Source organism: Camellia sinensis, chromosome 15 (assembly GCF_055761805.1).
Source record: "Camellia sinensis isolate YWXY chromosome 15, ASM5576180v1, whole genome shotgun sequence".
Taxonomy (NCBI): domain Eukaryota; kingdom Viridiplantae; phylum Streptophyta; class Magnoliopsida; order Ericales; family Theaceae; genus Camellia; species Camellia sinensis.
Window position 1 is genome coordinate 110,617,073 of NC_138975.1, and position 18,921 is coordinate 110,635,993.

Consider the following 18,921-nt stretch of genomic DNA (forward strand, 5'->3'; position numbering starts at 1 on the left):
AGGTACCTCTGTTTCATCACGGGGAAGGTCACTGAAGGACGGGAGACTAGTAATTGTTGCAGCAGCCAGTTATATCTCCTCCGAGGCCCTCCGACGCCCGTTTTTCTGACTTCCGGGCTAATGTTGAACACCTTGGAGTTAATGTTGCCAACTTTCAACCACATATCTGTGATCTACACACATGGGAGGCCCCTAAAAGTTGGTGGCCGGCCATTAAGGTTACCTGACCCTTTTGACCCCTTTCTTCCGGGCTAATGTTGAACCCCTTGGACCTTTTTTCTTGAACTTTGAACCACATATTTGTGATATACACACATGAGAGGACCCTAAAAGTTCATGGCCGGCCAGTAATTCAAATTGACCCTTTTGAACCCCTCTTTCCGAGCTAATGTTGAACCCCTTGGACCCACTTTCTTGGACTTTTAACCACATGGTTGTGTTGTACACACATAGGAGTACCTCACCAGTTGCTGGCCGGCCAGAAAATATGATTGAACCTTTTGACCCCTAGCCGGCCGGCTAGGGGGTGTGGCCGGCCGGCCACCTGCAACAAAAGTACCAGGCCGGCCTGCTTCCTTGCACTGTACACTTTACAGCTGTGGAGCTGTTTCCCCCAGACAAGATCTTTATCTGGGGGATATTTCATGGGGGAATATTACTCTCCTTTTCCCCCACCTTTACACCCCTTCTTTGGCCTATATAGCAAGCAAGCCTTGTAGTATTTTGGGGTTAGAAAAATTGTTCTTCAAGTCTCCATATACAACTCCATCTCCATAGCTCTCATTTCTTCAAAAAACCCTAAGTCCCTAACCATCATCCCTTCTACACCACCAAGCTCTACCACCACCATCTCATTTCCAGCAACAAGGAAGGTTTCTCAAAGGCCAAAGAAGCTGCAAATTGGTCCAAGAAGCAACAAAAGTTTGAGTCTTCAAGGGTAAGTAATACTTTTACCCTTTTGACCCTTTTTCTTGATCTATTTGTAAGCCCCATTTGCTTTTTGTTTTAAGCTCCGGCCCTAACTGAAAAGGGCCCTCTTTTGAGCTCATCTTCACTTTTCATTAAGGGCTCAACCCTGTTTGAGCCCTCCATGACACACTTGCTTCATTGATCCTCTTATATGTCATGATTTTGCATGCTATTTTTGGCCCATGAGAAATTTATTTTCGAGCATGTTGTAAACTGATATTAGGCTTATTTTGAGCCCCTCTTCAACATTGAAGAAGGGCTCAACACCATTTGGGGTTTCCATGTTATACCTACCTTTATACTCCTCTTTTCTTCCCCATTCTTGCATGCAATGGCAGCCTACCATACTTTTGTTTTTGGCCATTTTACAGTTCTGGAAAAGTTCTTATTTTGGTCCATAATTAATGTTTCATTTAGGTCCTTTCATGGTTTGGGGTCTCCATAGGTCACTTCATGTTATATCTCTCTTTTATTCCCCATTCTTGCATGTTTAGTTAGCCTACCATGCTTTTGTTTTTGGCCATTTTACAGTTCTGAAAAAGTGCTTATTTTGGTCCATTCTACATATTTTATTAAGGGTCTTTGGCTGTTTGGTGATTATTTTGCATACCTCATGTTATAGCCATTTTTGAGCCTTGTTTTGCATCACATTTTTAGCATGTCTGTATACTGATTTTGAGGCTTCCATATACTGTAAATATTAATATTTTTCGTCCCTCTTCAATGTTGTAGAAGGAAATTTTTCATTTTGGGTTTTGCTTATATCACTTGCTTCATTACCCATCTCTTGGCCCCCTTTCTTGCATGCTATTTTTACCATACCTATGCTTGCTGTTTGGCCATGTTTATAACTGTGAAAGTGTATATTTTGGGACTGTCTAGCTTCTGTCTTTGCATTGCATGTCCATATTGTGCATGTTTAGCAAAGCTATAGGTCATTTCGGGTACCTAAATTTACATTTCGGGACAATTCCATGCATATCATGTCATTTCGCCTCATTTCGGGACTGTTTTTCCCCATATTTTACTGCTAAAATTCCATTAGAATGATTGCTATCATGTTTCCATGTCATTTCATCACATTCTGCCACCGCCTCGGTTTGCGTGCCCGTGTGCACGCATTTCGAGGCACTTCATTTTTATCCGCCGGCATCCTATGTGAGTGTGGCTGAGGCTCACTCATGTTGGTATAAGTCCATATCATGTTTCCATGTCATTTCATCATATTTCGCCACCGCCTCGATTTGCATGCCCGTGTGCACGCATTTTTAGGCACTTCATTTTTATCCGCCGGCATCCTATGTGAGTGTGGCTGAGGCTCACTCATGTTGGTATAAGTCCATATCATGTTTCCATGTCATTTCATCATATTTCGCCACTGCCTCGGTTTGCGTGCCCGTGTGCACGCATTTCGACGCACTTCATTTTTATCCGCCGGCATCCTATGTGAGTGTGGCTGAGGTTCACTCATGTTGGTATAAGCCCATTTGTCATTTCCATGTCATTTCATCACATTCTACCACCGCCTCGGTTTGCGTGCCCGTGTGCACGCATTTCGAGGCACTTCATTTTTATTCGTCGGCATCCTATGTGAGTGTGGCTGAGGTTCACTCATGTTGGTATAAGCCCATTTGTCATTTCCATGTCATTTCATCACATTTTGCCACCGCCTCGGTTTGCGTGCCCGTGTGCACGCATTTCGAGGCACTTTATTTTTATCCGCCGGCATCCTATGTGAGTGTGGCTGAGTCTCACTCATGTTGGTATAAGTCCATATCATGCTTCCATGGCTTTTCATTGCATTCTGTCATTGCCTCGGTTTGCGTGCCCGTGTGCACGCATTTCGAGGCACCTCATTTTCATTACATATACCATCGCCTCGGTTTGCGTGCCCGTGTGCACGCGTTTCGAGGCATCTCATTTTCATTACATAACATTTTGCCATCGCTTCGGTTTACGTGCCCGTGTGCATGCATTTCGAGGCACCTCATTTTCATTGCATTCTGCTATTTTCTCGGTTTGCGTGCCCGTGTGCACGCATTTCGAGGCATATCATTTTCATAGCATTATGTGTACTAGGTTGTATCTTAGATTGCATTCTGCTATTTTCTCGGTTTGCGTGCCTACGTGCACGTATTTCGAGGCATGTCATTCCATAGCATTGAGTATGTTAGGATTGTATCTTAGTTGCATTTCATGCATATCATGCATATTGCATCATGTCCGGAATAGGAGTTAGTCCGGGGACGGAAAACGAGGTACATTTCGTACTCCGAGTGACGGAATGTGTCTCAACTCCCCAGTCACCGACACTCCGGATTACCCATGATGGAGTTAGGTTTTAGTTGTAGTTTCATGTGCATTCATCCTATATTGAGTTGTGCATTTCGACTTCTCGGCCATCATGCCTCGATATGCGTGATTGGTGGCACGAGGATCGAGACATGCATATATTTGTGCAAATACATTGCTATGCCCCTTTCCTGCTCTCTGTTGTAGCAAAATGAGGAATCAGCAACTTTCCGGGGCTTGGCACGCATTTCAAGAACAGGTGTAAATAGAGGCTAATTGGGGCATTCCGGTGGATTCCCGCGCAAGACAATCCGGACATGCATCATCCATCAGAAGCAAGGCAGTCCCTGGCTTGCACGCCAGTTTTATTTGTTTTCTTAGTTAATTCATTAATTAATTAGGATTTTGAAATATTTTGGACTGTAATATTCTTTTATTCGGGACTGTAATATTGGGACTGTATATTTATTCGGACCCTCTGAGCGAGGGCATAACTGTAATAAGTGTGCGTGAGTGTGATGTATGTCTTCCAACCCAACGTCTTTCTCCCTTTTATTTATCCGCTTATGATGGTTAGATTAGGGCATATTTAAATTAGCATACAGTATGACAGCATGTTTGCATTCATTCATTTGTATCGCATGCACCGGGCTCGGCGCATCATACTAACTGCATTGTACTTTCGATTCTAAATTGAATACATGATAGTTGTGACATTTCATATATCATCTTAGAATAGCCGAGCCTACTATAATTGCATTTTGCATGTGTTGCATTAGGCATTTCTGTATAGTTAGGATCATGCATGATTTCTAATGAATTCTTATTTTGGCTTGGAGTACTCGGTAAGCTTTATGCTTTAGCATCCTTGCATGCGTGTGAGTGACTGCCATGAATAGCATGCTTACCATGAGGCTATGTGCTTACATGATATATCTGCCTGAATGCCTGTGGGTGAAGGTTGGGTTACTTAAATTGGAATAAATCATCAAATGTTTTAAAGCCTACCTGCGGGTAGCAAACCATTTTCAAAAAAAAAAAAACATGAAATGTTTCGTTCCAATTCAGGCGACCCGGTCTATACTTATATACTGTGAGCATCACATAGTAACCTAGGCTAATAACTGGAATAAGAACTCACAATGTTTTCAAAACTAGATATCATTGTTAGTAGAGGCCGGTCTATGACCGGGCGAGCGGGGGTGCTCACGAAGTGACCTTCCCCAATCGTACCCAAGTTCCCGAGCCGAGGCAACTTTGGTGATGACGGACACGTGGCCTCTTGGCACCGAGTCAGGGTTTCCTAAATTTCCCAAAATAAAATATTTAGGTGGCGACTCTGTATCTGGCAAAGCAGTCCATATTTGGCACTACTTTTTCAAAAAAAATCAGTTTCTCAAAACGATTTGCCGGATTTGGACTCTTTGGTTCAGATTAGGAACCGTGACATTTTAAGAGTCCGAGCTGTAGTGACCCCAAATGAACAGAACGGGAGCTCAACCCTCCCGGGGCGTTCGGGGGACGTCTACAGGAGGGTGCACGGTCGAGTCCGGAGTGTCTGGAATTGAACCGGAAAAATTCTGGGCTGGAGGACCAGGGCCGCATGTGCGGGGCCTTAGGGTCGCACGTGCGAGAGATGGCCGCACGTGTAGGGAAGTGGAGGGTTTTTCAGCTTGCACACTGCATTATATGTAGATGTAGAGTGAGGTGCGGGGAGGGACCACTGAACATGCAGGGGTAAAAGTCGTACATGCGGGAAGACACTCCGCACGTGTGGAAGAGGGCGCCGCATGTATGGGCCTCTGTGCAGTCTGAAAATCAGCTTTTTTTTTTCTTGGGCTGAGTGTATATCATTATACACATCTCTCTCTCTCTCTCTAAAAACCCTTTTCTCCTCAATCTCTCTACATTTCCTATACCAAAATACTTAGAACTCTTGATCCCTTTAGGTCTATTGCATTTCTAACCCAAGCTTCTTCATCAAAGCTAAAGAGCTCCTCTAGAGCTACATTGTGTGCGGTTAAGATCGAGATTCGTCACCGTTAATTTTAGGGAGTTTTATCTCTTTTCTCTCCAAAAACTTGAGGTAGGGACTTCTCTGAATTATATATACATGTTTTGCAAGGTTGATGTTGATTTTAGGGTTTTCTTCAAGTTATTATGTAGGTTTTGATTTTTGGCTCAAGAATGTGGAGATTTTCAAAAGTTGGTTTCAAAATCTCAAATCTTTCTATGTTAATCCTTAAGGGTTTCACTTTCATTGTGTGGGAAAGATGTCTTGTGTGAGTGCCCTTTTAAAAACGGTGAAGAGAGGCCTAACCTTAGCCAAAGACCCAAATTCATGAATTTTCTTTGAACTGGATTAAGGGTTATAAAATTAATCAATTTGTTGTTATGTCACAATGGAAGAATGGAAATGGAAAATATCTTTTGCCATTGTAGAAATGATAAATTTCATAGAGTGTGTGAAAAATGGAAATGGAAATTTGTAGTTGAAATTGTAGGTAAAGTTATGGAGTAACAAATTGTTGGTTTAATACGAAATTGTGAAAGTATTCATTTGTTGATGAATTTAAATGAAATGATGGACATCATGCTTGGTAATGTTGTAAGAGGAGTTGAAAGTTTAATTATGATGAATCATCGTTGAGAAATTTTATGGTGGGAAAATGTTATATAGTGATGACAATTATTGTATTGCATGTTCATTCAATTGATTATTACAAGGTTATTATTTAGCTTTGGCATATATTGTATTGGCATTTCTAATATTGCATTGTTGCAAGTTTTGAGTTGAGATTTGAAAACATTTGCATTGAGAAAGTAATGTTGCGAAATGAATTTATTGAAATGTTTTGGGGTAAATACGTTGGTAAGTCCGAATAGGAGGTGCAGATGAAATTGATTAAGTTGGCCTAAGTGTTCAGGGTGAAAGACCAAAAACACGCATGGAGGACGTACAACTTCCCTTCCAGTTAGCAACTGGTAAAGTGGGGTTTTGGGTAGTGCTAGTTATGCCTACTTGCAGACACCAACCTAGGGATTACCTGCGTCGTATTTACCGCCCCAATGAATTAAATTGTAAATTTCTGAATTTGCAGAGAATTTCAAGTTATCATTATGCATGGTGGTTTTCAAAGAGATGTAAATGAAATCTTTTTGGCATAGCATGGCATTTGCATTTCATATTGGAAATTCTTGCATAAATGTATATACTTTGTTAAGAATTCTCTACTGGGCTTTATTCTCACCCCTACGGGATTTTGGTGCAGGAAAAGACGTGATGATCCCGCCGAGTTGAGGGCGTAGACACATTTTGTAGAGAGTAAATGACTTTTATTTTGTTGTGGTTCAATTTGCTAGCCATGGGCTATAAATGCATGGGTTCACGAAACCATTTTTGTGTAATCGGGTTTAAGCCTTGGAATATGTAACCTCCAAGGGCATTTTATTTATTTTTGAGATTTGATGTTCTCCTTGTTATAGATTGATGTATTTTATATCCTTGAATGTATAATTCACATGTGGGACTATTTTTGTACAAACCTTATTGATTAATGATGTAAAGGTTGGAAAATTGCTATTCTTCTTTAATGGATGTTGATTGATGTACCTAATTTATGTTGGATTATTTTGGGGCGTTACAACTTGGTATCAGAGTTACCAGGTTTGAGTACTTGCAGCTCGTGGGGAGTGGTTGTTATACCACAATGGGTTCAGTGCGCATGATTATGAGATGTCTTTTATTTTATGATTATGTGATAACATGTTTATGTGACTATATGGGTATGGGATTGGACTTTTGGGATGTTGTTTGTGATACCATAGTGGGTAATCTGTATGTGCTTACGTGACTAAGTGCTTATGTGGAGTGAATTGAATTGTTTGTATGGTAGGAAATATATAAATTGTTGTGGTTTAACGTGTGAGAGAAGTCGCGAGCACATTTGAGATTATATGCTAAATTGTTTATCTTATTCCTTAATTAGGATGTGAGGAAGGGATCAAACCCGTGGTGGTAGAGGTAGAAGGCATGGTAGGGCTCGTCGAGGTATGCATGAAGTATTGGTCCATGAGGTTCCAGTGCAAGAGGAGGGGTTAGGCCAAGCTAATATGGCCGAGCAAGTGGGGCAAGCAAAAATTTCGGGGCAAGCGGGTCAAGCCGCAAAGGGGGCCCTGAGGGAATCGATGAACATACTAAGGGCGAAGAACCAAGCTAGAGAGAATGTCGTAGAGACGAGGGCGAACTTTCTTACTGGGAGTTTTTGCGGGCCAAGCTGGATGAGTTCCACGGTGGCCCCAAGCCTAAGAAAGCGGATGAGTGGCTCGAACAAATAGTGAAGACATTCGAGATGCTTCACATTGAGGATAGTGAGCTAGGAGTGACTCTGGCGAGTTACTACCTCAAGGGAGATGCGGGCCAATGGTGGAAATACGCCAAGGGTCGAATACAACCGACATGGGAAGCATTTGTGGTGGCTTTCCAAGACAAGTACCTACCTCCCACTGCTAGGGAGAGGTTGGGGCTGGAATTTCAGGACCTCAAGCAACTTAACATGTCTATGGCCGAGTTTGAAGCGGCCTTTTCTAGTTTGTCCAGGTTTGCACTAGAGTTGGTAGCAACGGAAGAGCGACGTTGCATTGAGTTTGAGAAGAAACTACGAACCAAGATCTTGTTCAAGGTTGCCGGGAACATGATTTGGAATTATGACCGACTTGTGAAAGCGGCGGCATACGTAGAGATTACCGAGGAGGAAAGAATCCGAGGGTCAAGGTCGAGGGGTCAAGGGTCACAGGGGGACTATAGGCCCAACAAGAAGAGCAGGAATACCTTTTCATCCCAGTCCCAACCGCAGTAGTCCAAATCCACCTTTCCTTTGCCTAGTGCGGGCTCGGGAAAGAGTGCACCGATTGGTTTTTCTTGTTTCAAGTGTGGCCAACTGGGTCACAAGGCCTTTGCATGTCCATAGAAGAGAGGATGACAACAGATGTTGCCACCACCACCACCTAACCGATCTTAGAGTTAGCCTCAGAGTAGGGGGCAGGGGCCAACTTGCTATCAGTGCGGTCAGCCAGGGCATATGAAGAGGGTTTGCCCACGGGTGGGAGATGCATCGGGGTCGGGGTAGACTCAGAGCCACTAGCAGGCTCACTCAGTCCAAACTTCGCGAGTTAATTAGGGAGCCGCTTTGGTTCAGTTAGTGCAAAAAGCCTATGCTCCGAGAGATGATCAGGTTGATCAGAAGCCACATGGGTGTGTGTATGCTGTTACCGCGCCAGGGCAGTTGCAAAGATCCTCAGTTGTGAGAGGTATTTTTGTTGTATGTAACTCTTTGGCTAATGTGTTGATAGATATAGGTGCGTCTCATTCATTCATATTTGATGTATTCGCATCTGCATAGTGGCACGGCTAACGTCCCCACTCAGAATTAAGTCACCAGTTGGAGGTATAGCTGACTTAGATCGGGGGTGTCATGGTTATGAAATAGAGGTTGCAGGGCATCGACTCCCGTTTGCTTTTGTGTTGCTAGAAATGTCGAGTTTTGATGTCATTCTAGGCATGGATTGGTTATCTTCATACCGAGCAGTGATTGATTGTTTTCGTTAGAGGGTCACAGTGTGCACCTCAAGTGGTGATTGTTTTTACTTTTTGGAAGACCGGGTTGATAGTGTCTTGTCGCCAGTTTTTGACCCTCGTAGTAGAAATGAGCTTAGTGGCCTTTTTGCTACTCTCTTGGATAGTGAGAGTGACGGGACTTGTGTTAAGTTGCCACGGGTAGTTTGTGAATAACCGGACGTATTTCCCGAAGATCTTACTAGTTTGCCACCCCACCGGGAGATTGAGTTCACCATTGACTTAGTGCTTGGAACGACACCAATTTCCATGACACCGTATAGATTTGCACCCGCGGAGTTGCATAAGTTGAAGATTCAAATCCAAGAGCTTTTAGACAAGGGCTTCATTCGCCCATGTACATCGTCTTGAGGAGCACCGGCTCTCTTTGCGAAGAAGAATGATGGGTCGTTGAGGTTGTGTGTTGATTATCGTAAGTTAAATCGGGTTACCGTCAAGAACAAGTATCCTTTACCCAGAATAGATGATTTGTTTGACCAACTTAGAGGTTCTTGTTGCTTTTCGAAGATAGATTTGAGGTCGGGGTACCAAGTTGAGAGTCCGGGAGCAAGACATCCAGAAAATGACATTTCATACGCATTATGGCCACTATGAATTCCTTGTTATGCCTTTTGGGTTAACTAATGCACCGGCTTCCTTTATGGATTTAATGAACCGAATTTTTGGAGAATACTTGGATCATTTTGTGGTTGTCTTTGTGGATGACATCTTAATTTATTCAATCTCTGCAGAAGAACACGAGGCTCACTTGAGGGTAGTGCTTGACTTGCTTAGGGAGCACCAATTGTATGCCAAATTTGAGAAATGCGAGTTTTGGCTCACCGAAGTGAAGTTTTTAGGTCATGTAGTGTTAAGAGAGAGGGTAACTGTAGATTCTGCCAAGATAGACGCCGTGCAGGATTGGGAACAACCCAAAAATGTTTTTGAGATCCGGAGTTTCTTGGGATTGGCGGGGTATTATTGACGTTTTGTAGGGGACTTTTCTAGACTAGCCGTGCCTTTGACTAGAAACGGGGTTAAGTTTTTGTGGAGTGAGGCTTGTGAAAAGTCATTCCAAGAGCTTAAGACTAGACTGACTACTGCATCGGTGTTGATAATTCCAGAAAGAGGTTTGGGTTACACCGTTTATTGTGATGCGTTTCATGATGGGCTTGGTTGTGTCTTGATGCAAGGGGGAAAGGTTGTAGCTTACAGTTCACGGTAATTAAAAACTCATGAGAAGAATTAGCCCACCCACGACTTGGAGTTAGCAGTAGTGTTTGCCTTGAAAGTTTGGGCATCAAGCCTGCGGGCTTCAGTTCAGTATTGTCAGTATCAAGCCTACGGGCATCAGTTCAGTATTGACAGTATCAAGCCTGAGGGCATCAGATCAGTATATGAGTTTGAATATCAAGCCTGCGGGCATCAGTTCAGTATTGTCAGCATCAGGCCTGCGGGCATCAGTTCAGTATTATGGGTATCAGGCCTGCGGGCATCAACTAGTATTTGAGAACGAGTTATCTGCAGATATCAGATTCTGTTTTAGGGAACAGTGATACAGGGATAATAATCAGTGTTTGAGGACAGTGTGTTATTCAGCTTATTGACTGTGTGTTGATTATGCCCGACTGTGTGTCATGCATTTTATTTTAAGCTGTTGTGCTGTCCGTTATCTGTTTATTTATTTCCTTTTCGCTTTATTTGTCTTTTGCTAGGTCAGTTTTAGCACGATTGCTTCCAACCCAGCAGGCATTCCCCAAGCACTTTGGACACGAGGTCGTCGACTTCATCGATCCGAGGATCTAATCGACGGACAGCCGGTGTTCCTTTCTCTACCCCCTGTTACCAGAAGGAAGCCAAAAAGGCGCAGTATGTCAGAACAGAGGTTGTCAGAGCAGTGGGTTACTTCATCAGAGGACTATAGGACTGAGGTCTCAGTTACTGCTGCAGAAATAGACATACCAGTTAGACAGATGGATCAACAGAATACGTCAGGGATGGAGGCTCTAATGCGCCAGATCCAGGAGAGCATGAGACAGATGCATGATGATGCCACCCGTCAAACGGAGTTCTCCAAACAGCAGGCCGCGATCATGGCCCAACAGGCCGAACTAATCACCAGGCTGCAACAGCAGAATACAGCGTCTGCTTCACAACAAATTCCTCCTCCGGCAGGGGCTCCGTTACCTGAGCAGGCACCCACTGTTCAGAACGCCCCACCAAATGCCCAGAATACCCTGCCGCATGTCCAAAATGTACAAGAGGACACGAATCTTCCAACGGGGCCAGCTCCGCCCCCGCTTCCACCACAACTGTCCAAGGTCCATACATCCAATCACCCGGACTCTCCATTCGAGGTCGAGGTTGATCACACAGCTCTGAAATTGAGCAAACTGGAGAAGCTCTTTAAGAAATCCCAAGGGGTCAAGGCTATGCCGGATATCGAAGATGGATATATCGAGGAGGCCGTAACACTCCCCGATAGGTTCAAAATGCCACAAATCGACCGTTTTGATGGGTCCGGCGACCCCATGGTCCATATCCGACTGTTTACAGACGTCTTGCGGCCAATGGGCCTAACACGACCACAGAAGCTCTCATTATTCGGCCGAACCCTGTCAGGTGTGGCCTCTCATTGGTACGCAAGATTACAAGATGAAGTGAAAAGGAACTGGGATGAAATGGCTGAGGCCTTTGTCGCACAATATTCATACAACACTCAGATCGAGATCACAACTCGTGATCTCGAAACGACAAGGCAAGAGCCTAAGGAATCTTTTTCGAACTTTGTGATCCGATGGAGGGCAAAGGCGTCAATGATGACTTTAAGGCCCACGGACAAAGATCAAATCTGGATGATTGTGCGCAATCTCCACCCAAAGCTAATGCAGAGGATGATTGTAGTCCCCTTCCCTACTTTCGCAGATTTACATGATATGGGGGTGCAAATCGAAGACGCAATGAAACAAGGTCTGTTTGACCATGACAGAGAACAACTGAGGAGGACGTTTAACAGTAACAACAATGCGGGCCCGAGTGGCGCTGCAAATACGAGAGCCTCGGAAGGTGGTATGGTCACCACCACTCCCCCTCCCCCTCCAAGGCCCATGACTGCCACACCCTTCTCCGGCGCGTCCGGAAGCAACACACAAAACAACCGATTCCAACCGCGAGGCCAAAGAACCTTTACCCCACTATATATGCCTCTGACCAAAGTTCTGGGAATATTGATCAGAAAAAATCATTTAAAACCCCTGGAACCAAAGCCATTACCGAATCCACTCCCCCCTCTTACGACCCGTCAAAATACTGTGCGTACCACCAACAACACGGTCATGACACCGACCGTTGTTACAGATTGCGTCATGAGATCCAAGATCTTATTGACAAACAAGTGATCGCACCTCCTGATAAACCCAATGTCACAACCAACCCTCTCCCACCACATAACCAAGCTCCTCCTCCCAAAAGAATTAACTTTATCCAGACTAGGGTCGCATCTTACGATCCTAGCATCTATATTACGCCCACCCACCTACCCAAGCCGGAGGTGTTCTTCCCCGATTGCACTGATTTCTTGTGCATGGTGGACATCTCTAAAACCCAACCAGAATCGGTGGTGGTGACCGTCGAAGACAGAGCAGGGCAGATTTTGGGAAGAAATGAGATTGTTGAATCTGGGACTGGACAGAATTTTGCTGGGGGATCCTATGATCCAAGCAAGCACATCCTATCAACGAGCCGAATTGGGCTAAGCGTAGAATTGCCAGAGACAGGAGAGCTATGCATGATCCGGGGGGATGGATCTGGGCTATGGGCAGATGATTTGACAGCCGCAGGGGAGGACTTTGCCAACCTGCAACTTCTTGACAACCAGGAACTGGGGGAGGCGTCAATTAATTGGTACGATTATGAGGGATCAGAGGAGGCCACCGGATGGCTCGAAGATCAACCGGATGCAGTGGGGGAAGCCCAATCAGAACAGAGCCCGACAGGGGCAGAAATATCAGTTGTGGCCGGAACGGTCGAAAATCAAGTTGTACCGCCGGAGAGCGTCGGTGTTAAGAATTCCGCTCAGGACATGGGCATTATGGATATGGGAACTGTTGAACAAACAGCTGTACTGACGCAGCTGGAACAAGAAAAGTTTGAGGAGGCTGAGAGAATTAGAAAAGCTAAAGGCCCTGAGGGGACCGAAAGTGCTGTGTGCACGAAGACAGACAATGCTGCGAGCATATGGACAGAGAGCACTGAGAGTACGAGTAGACCGGAGCCAGACAGGTGTCTGTTGGCTGCCAGCGGATTGTGGTGGGAAGATGACGACTTGTGTCTTGCCCACACCGATGAAGACTGGGGAAGTGGCCAGCCGGATGATACTTGGTATCTTGATGAAGTGGACCATATGACAAGAAGTGGGCGGTACTTCAAGCCCCCACACCTGGACCAACCCGAGGCATCCGGGAAGGATAGAGAAGCGGAGAGACAGAAGGAGAAGCAGATTGAAGATGAAGCTGTGCTGAAACAGTTAAAGAAAATACAAGCGGACATCTCCATCTGGGGACTGCTAATGGCATCACGAGTACACAGAGAAGCTGTCCTATCTGCTATGGACAAGTCCAAACTCTCCATAGACACCACGCCTGAACAGCTGGTTGGGCTGGTTTTTCCGGGAGGAGGTTCCCCGGCATTAACCTTTTCGGACAAGGAGCTACCGCCTGAGGGCACAAGTCATAACAAACCTCTCTATATCTCTGTGGAATGTAGAGATAAGTGGATACCGGTGGTACTTGTTGATACCGGGTCTGCGATTAATGTCTGCCCAACCAGAACGGCATATGCGATCGGGTTGAAGCCCGTGGACTTCGTCCCAACCACCCAAGTGATCAGAGCATACGACAATACCAGCAGAGAAGTGATGGGGACTGTTAAAATTCAAACCAAGGTTGGTCCAGGACAACATAGCATCGAATTTCATATCTTGGACGTTCCCGCAACCTTTAACCTACTTTTGGGGCGACCGTGGTTGCACCAGGTCAAAGCAGTCTCTTCCACTCTACATCAGATGCTAAAGTACCCCCACGGGAAAGGGGTAGCGATCGTTTTTGGGAATTCATCAATCCATCCGCCGCCGGAAGTGTCTACACCTGTCTTGGAAATTGAGCACGGCACGGAGGATGTGTTTTTATCGGGGTTCACTTTGGCCGAGGCTCAAGTGGTGCAGAATGTCATGGCTGTGAATGAGGGCATGTATGTTAGTGCACAATCTATCTACCTCATGAACAAGCTAAAACATACCCCTGGGATGGGATTAGGGAGAAGTGGCCGGAAGGGCGTCTCAGTGTTGGCCGAAGTGCCACACAACCCTCACGCCTTTGGACTGGGTTATGTGCCCACCAAGGAGGACTGGGTGAGAAAAGGGAAAGAAATGGCCGGAAGGGCCAGAGCAAAGAAGGCCGGGAAGCCATTTGAGTTAATGCACAGGCCCATCTGGGGTACCCTAAACGGACGCTTCGTCCGGGAGGGGGAAGATTTTCCATTCTGCGGCTTCCCGGAGCCATGGCAAAACGCGGAGGGGAAGCGCGTGCCTGGTTTTGAAATCTTCTTCGACATACAATTATCTGGGGATGACGTTGCCGAAGCGCAGACAGACCCACCAACTGAGGTTGAGCAATGTGAAACAGTGGATCCTGCGAGCACAGAGCTTGAAATGGGGGTAGCACTGGCGAGTCTACTATCAGATCCTCCGATCGGCCAAGAGTGCTTAGGGGATAACTCTTCGGTTTCTGTGATTGGAGATGAAATAGCTGCGGGCTTTCCAGCGCCGATCTTGGATGCATCTATCGCACCTTCTCTCATCTGGCAATATGAAGAAGGCTTTTTATCTAGCAGTTCCGGGTCAGGTAGTGAGCCGGAATCTGATTCCACCGAATCTTGTGCGTCGGAATCAGATTCCAGCTCGACTGAGTCTGAGTCCGGTATTCCTGGGGGTGATAACCCGGATGCCACAGTCCTGTCTAGGTCGTCTTTTTCATTTTCTTTTGAGTCTGTTGTAACAGAGGAATCTGACGGCTTGGAAGTATTTAATGAGAATGATGTGGATGTGGTTTCTGAGTATTTTTCTGTGCCTTTGATTTATTGCTTAAATCAGGATTTTCAAAATTTTGATGAAAACAACGAGGGAGAAATTCCCCCAGTTTTGCAACGATTAATTGATCAAGAGCAGGAAAGATTTGTTAAACCTTTAATGGATGAAATCACTACTGTGAATGTTGGTACTGAGAAGGACCCGCGGCTGGTCCAGATCGGGTCCACGTTGTCTTCAGAGGAGCGCAAGCGCTTAGTCGCTTTATTAAAAGATTTCAAAGATGTTTTCGCGTGGTCCTATGAAGACATGCCTGGAATCGATCCTGAGATTGTACAGCACCGGATCCCTCTTGATCCCGAGGCCCGCCCTGTCAAACAGAAACTCAGAAGGATTCGCCCGGACTGGGCCCTCAAGATTAAGGAAGAGGTCACCAAACAAATTGACGCAGGGTTCCTGCTGGTATCTAAATATCCAACTTGGTTGGCTAACATAGTTCCGGTGCCAAAGAAGGACGGCAGAATTCGGGTCTGTGTAGACTTCAGAGATTTGAACAGGGCCAGTCCGAAGGACGACTTTCCCTTGCCACACATTGATGAATTGGTGGATTTCACGGCAGGACACGCCTTGCTTTCATTTATGGATGGTTTCTCAGGCTATAATCAGATAGTGATGGCACCCGAAGACCGGGAGAAGACTGCGTTCACTACCCCGTGGGGTACATATTGTTATAGAGTGATGCCATTCGGGTTGAAAAATGCTGGAGCTACGTATCAACGGGCAGCAACTACAATATTGCATGATATGATCCATAAGGAGGTCGAGGTGTATGTGGACGACATGATTGTCAAGTCCAAAGATAGAGAGGGCCACTACACCGCCTTACAAAAATTCTTTCAAAGGATCAAAGAGTTTCGGCTGCGACTGAATCCCCAGAAATGCACGTTTGGTGTTACAGCAGGGAAGATGCTAGGGTTTCTGATCACACAAAGGGGCATCGAGGTTGACCCTTCCAAAATCAAGGCCATCTTAGAAATGCCACCACCAAGGACTAAAAAGGAGGTGCGAGGCTTTCTGGGTAAAGTGCAATTCATAAGACGGTTTATTTCTAAATTAACCTTGACTTGTGAACCACTTTTTGGTCTCTTGAAGAAAGGAAAGAAATTCCAATGGGACGGCCGATGTCAAGCAGCTTTTGAGCAGATCAAAGAGTATCTACAGAACCCACCCGTGTTGTCACCGCCAGAGCCGGGGAGACCGTTGATACTGTACCTTTCGGTAACTGAGACTACCATGGGCTGCATGCTCGCGCAGGAATCAGAAGACAAAGTGGAAAGAGCCATCTACTATCTGAGCAAAAAGATGCTGGATTACGAGACCCGCTATACACCGCTGGAGAAGGCTTGTTTGGCCTTGGTATGGGCAACCAGGAAGCTGCGGCACTACCTGTTAGCTCACTCTGTAATGTTGGTTTCGCGTTTAGATCCCATCAAATATCTCTTCGAGAAACCAGCACTTACGGGTAGGCTAGCTCGCTGGCTGCTGTTGCTCTCCGAATTTGATTTGAAGTATGTAACGCGCAAGTCAGTAAAAGGCAGAGCGGTAGCGGAGTTCCTTGCCGACCACCCGGTTGAGGGGGATGAAGCGGTTGAGTATCTATTCCCAGATGAAGCCATTCTACACGTCGAAGATGAAACTTGGACGATGTACTTTGACGGAGCGTCAAACCAGTATGGGTATGGGATAGGGGTGTTGCTGATAGCGCCTGATGATTCCCGTATCCCTCTAGCATTCAAGCTCCGATTCAAAGTTTCCAACAATGAAGCAGAGTATGAGGCATGTATTGTTGGCCTGGAAGCAGCCCTGGAACTAGGGGCAAGACGGTTGGACGTCATTGGGGACTCGAACCTTGTTGTGTCTCAAGCAAAAGGAGATTGGAAAGTCAAGGAGGAAAGGATGATAATTTACCACCAAACCTTGGATCTGCTAATTCCTCGGTTTGAGAAGCTAAATTTCACCCACCTCGTAAGAGAGAACAACAGGTTCGCAGATTCATTAGCAACTCTATTTTCTATGATAGACATCCCGTCCGGAGTCCGGATGCGTCCAGTCATTATTGATCAGAAGTTTGCGCCAGCATACGAGTCGATTTCCACCATAGATGAGGTTCAAGACGGCAACCCGTGGTATTACGACATCTGGAACTTCTTGGAAAAGGAGACATATCCACTAGGGGCAAATGCCAAAGATAAGAGGGCCATCAGAAGAATGGCTGCTCAGTTCATTATCTGCGGGGGAAAGCTGTACAAAAGGGGTCATCTGGGAATGCATAAGCTCTGTGTAGAAGCTGAAGAGTCAAAACGCCTGATGGAAGCCATCCATGGGGGGGAGTGCGGTGCACACATGAATGGAGTGATGCTGGCCAGAAAGATCCTCAGACAGGGCTACTACTGGTCAACCATGGAGGAGGATTGTATTAGTTTTGTTCGGCGATGCCACAAGTGTCAAATCCATGCAAACCGCATGAACATCCCGCCGTCAAAGCTGTACGACATGACTTCACCATGGCCTTTTTCAGTCTGGGGAATTGATGTGATTGGAGCTGTTACCCCGAAGGGGTCAAACGGACATGAGTTTATCCTGGTAGCGATAGATTATTTTACAAAGTGGGTCGAGGCCCAATCATACGCGGTGTTGAAGGCGTCGCATGTCGCAAAGTTCATCAGGAACAACATCATCTGTCGCTACGGGGTGCCAAACGAAATAATTTCAGATAATGGTTCCCACTTCAAGAAAGAAGTGATAGACTTGTTGGAGAAATACAATGTGGCTTTTCATAAGTCATCTACGTACAGGCCGCAGACCAATGGAGCGGTTGAGGCCGCCAACAAGAATATCAAGCATATACTACAGAAGATGGTGGGAACCTATCGGGATTGGCCAGACAAGCTGCCATTTGCTCTGTGGGGCTACAGGACTTCATTCAGAACTTCTACTGGAGCGACTCCATATTCATTGGTCTATGGAATGGAGGCTGTTCTACCCATTGAGATTGAGGTTCCGTCGTTACGAGTATTGGCTGAATGCCAGATAGCCGAAGCAGATTGGCAGCAAAGCAGATTCGAAGAACTCATGCTCTTTGATGAAAGAAGACTGAAAGCACTGTACCACATCCAAGGCTATCAACGCAGAATTGCCCGGGCTTTCAACAAGAAGGTTAAGTCCAGGAATCTGAAAGAAGGAGATTTGGTGCTCAAAGACAACCGAGCTCCCATCCACGACCCAAGGGGCAAGTTCAAACCCAATTGGACTGGTCCTTACATCATCAAAGCTATCTGGTCAGGTGGAGCTGTGGTTCTGATGGATCTAGATGGCTTGGAGTTCTCACAACCGATCAATATGGACAAGTTGAAGAAATATTACCCTTGAGAGGCTCGCTAGGCCGAAAACCCGAAAGGGCGACCTAGGCAAAATTCAGAGCACAAAAAATTAGAAAATATAAAAACTGAGCTCGCAAGGTTGAAAACCCGCAAAGGGCGGCCTTGGCAAAAGTCAGAGCGCAAAAGGAGAGTGAAAATACTCGAGTGAACCTCAGCCTGAACTACGTAAGGCTTGATTCCCATCTTTGGGATACGTAGGCAACTTCACCTTGAAGTTCAGCCATAAACTTTTCCCCGATCAACTCTGTCCATCTTGATCACCTCAGTCATCTTTATCCATCAGCATTTATCGTGATCTCCGGTACAGTGCTGTTCAAACTAGGGGCAACTTTCCGTTGCCGCGACGGTGCAAAATTACTCAGACAAGGGGCAACTTTCCGTTGCCTTGAAGTGCCGTATTGTTCTTCAGACTAGGGGCAACTTTCCAGTTGTAGGGATCTGGGGTTGTGCATCTCAGTGACAGATTTTCGGCGTGTCCAATTTTGATCCACATCGAAAATAGTTTTGAAAAGTTTTAATAAAAG

At 45.7% G+C, this 18,921-nt stretch overlaps 1 protein-coding gene across 1 annotated transcript; it reads left to right on the forward strand.

Moving 5' to 3' along the window:
• The first annotated feature begins 7,613 nt into the window (after positions 1-7,613).
• On the forward strand, positions 7,614-8,120 carry LOC145813202 (uncharacterized). Its single transcript, XM_082908478.1, has one exon. The coding sequence runs from the start codon at positions 7,614-7,616 to the stop codon at positions 8,118-8,120; it is 507 nt and encodes a 168-aa protein (XP_082764604.1).
• Positions 8,121-18,921: the final 10,801 nt, after the last annotated feature.

What these genes read in the sequence shown, in the direction of transcription:
- LOC145813202 (XM_082908478.1), top strand. Translation starts at nt 7,614, where the DNA reads ATGCTTCACATTGAGGATAGTGAGCTAGGAGTGACTCTGGCGAGTTAC.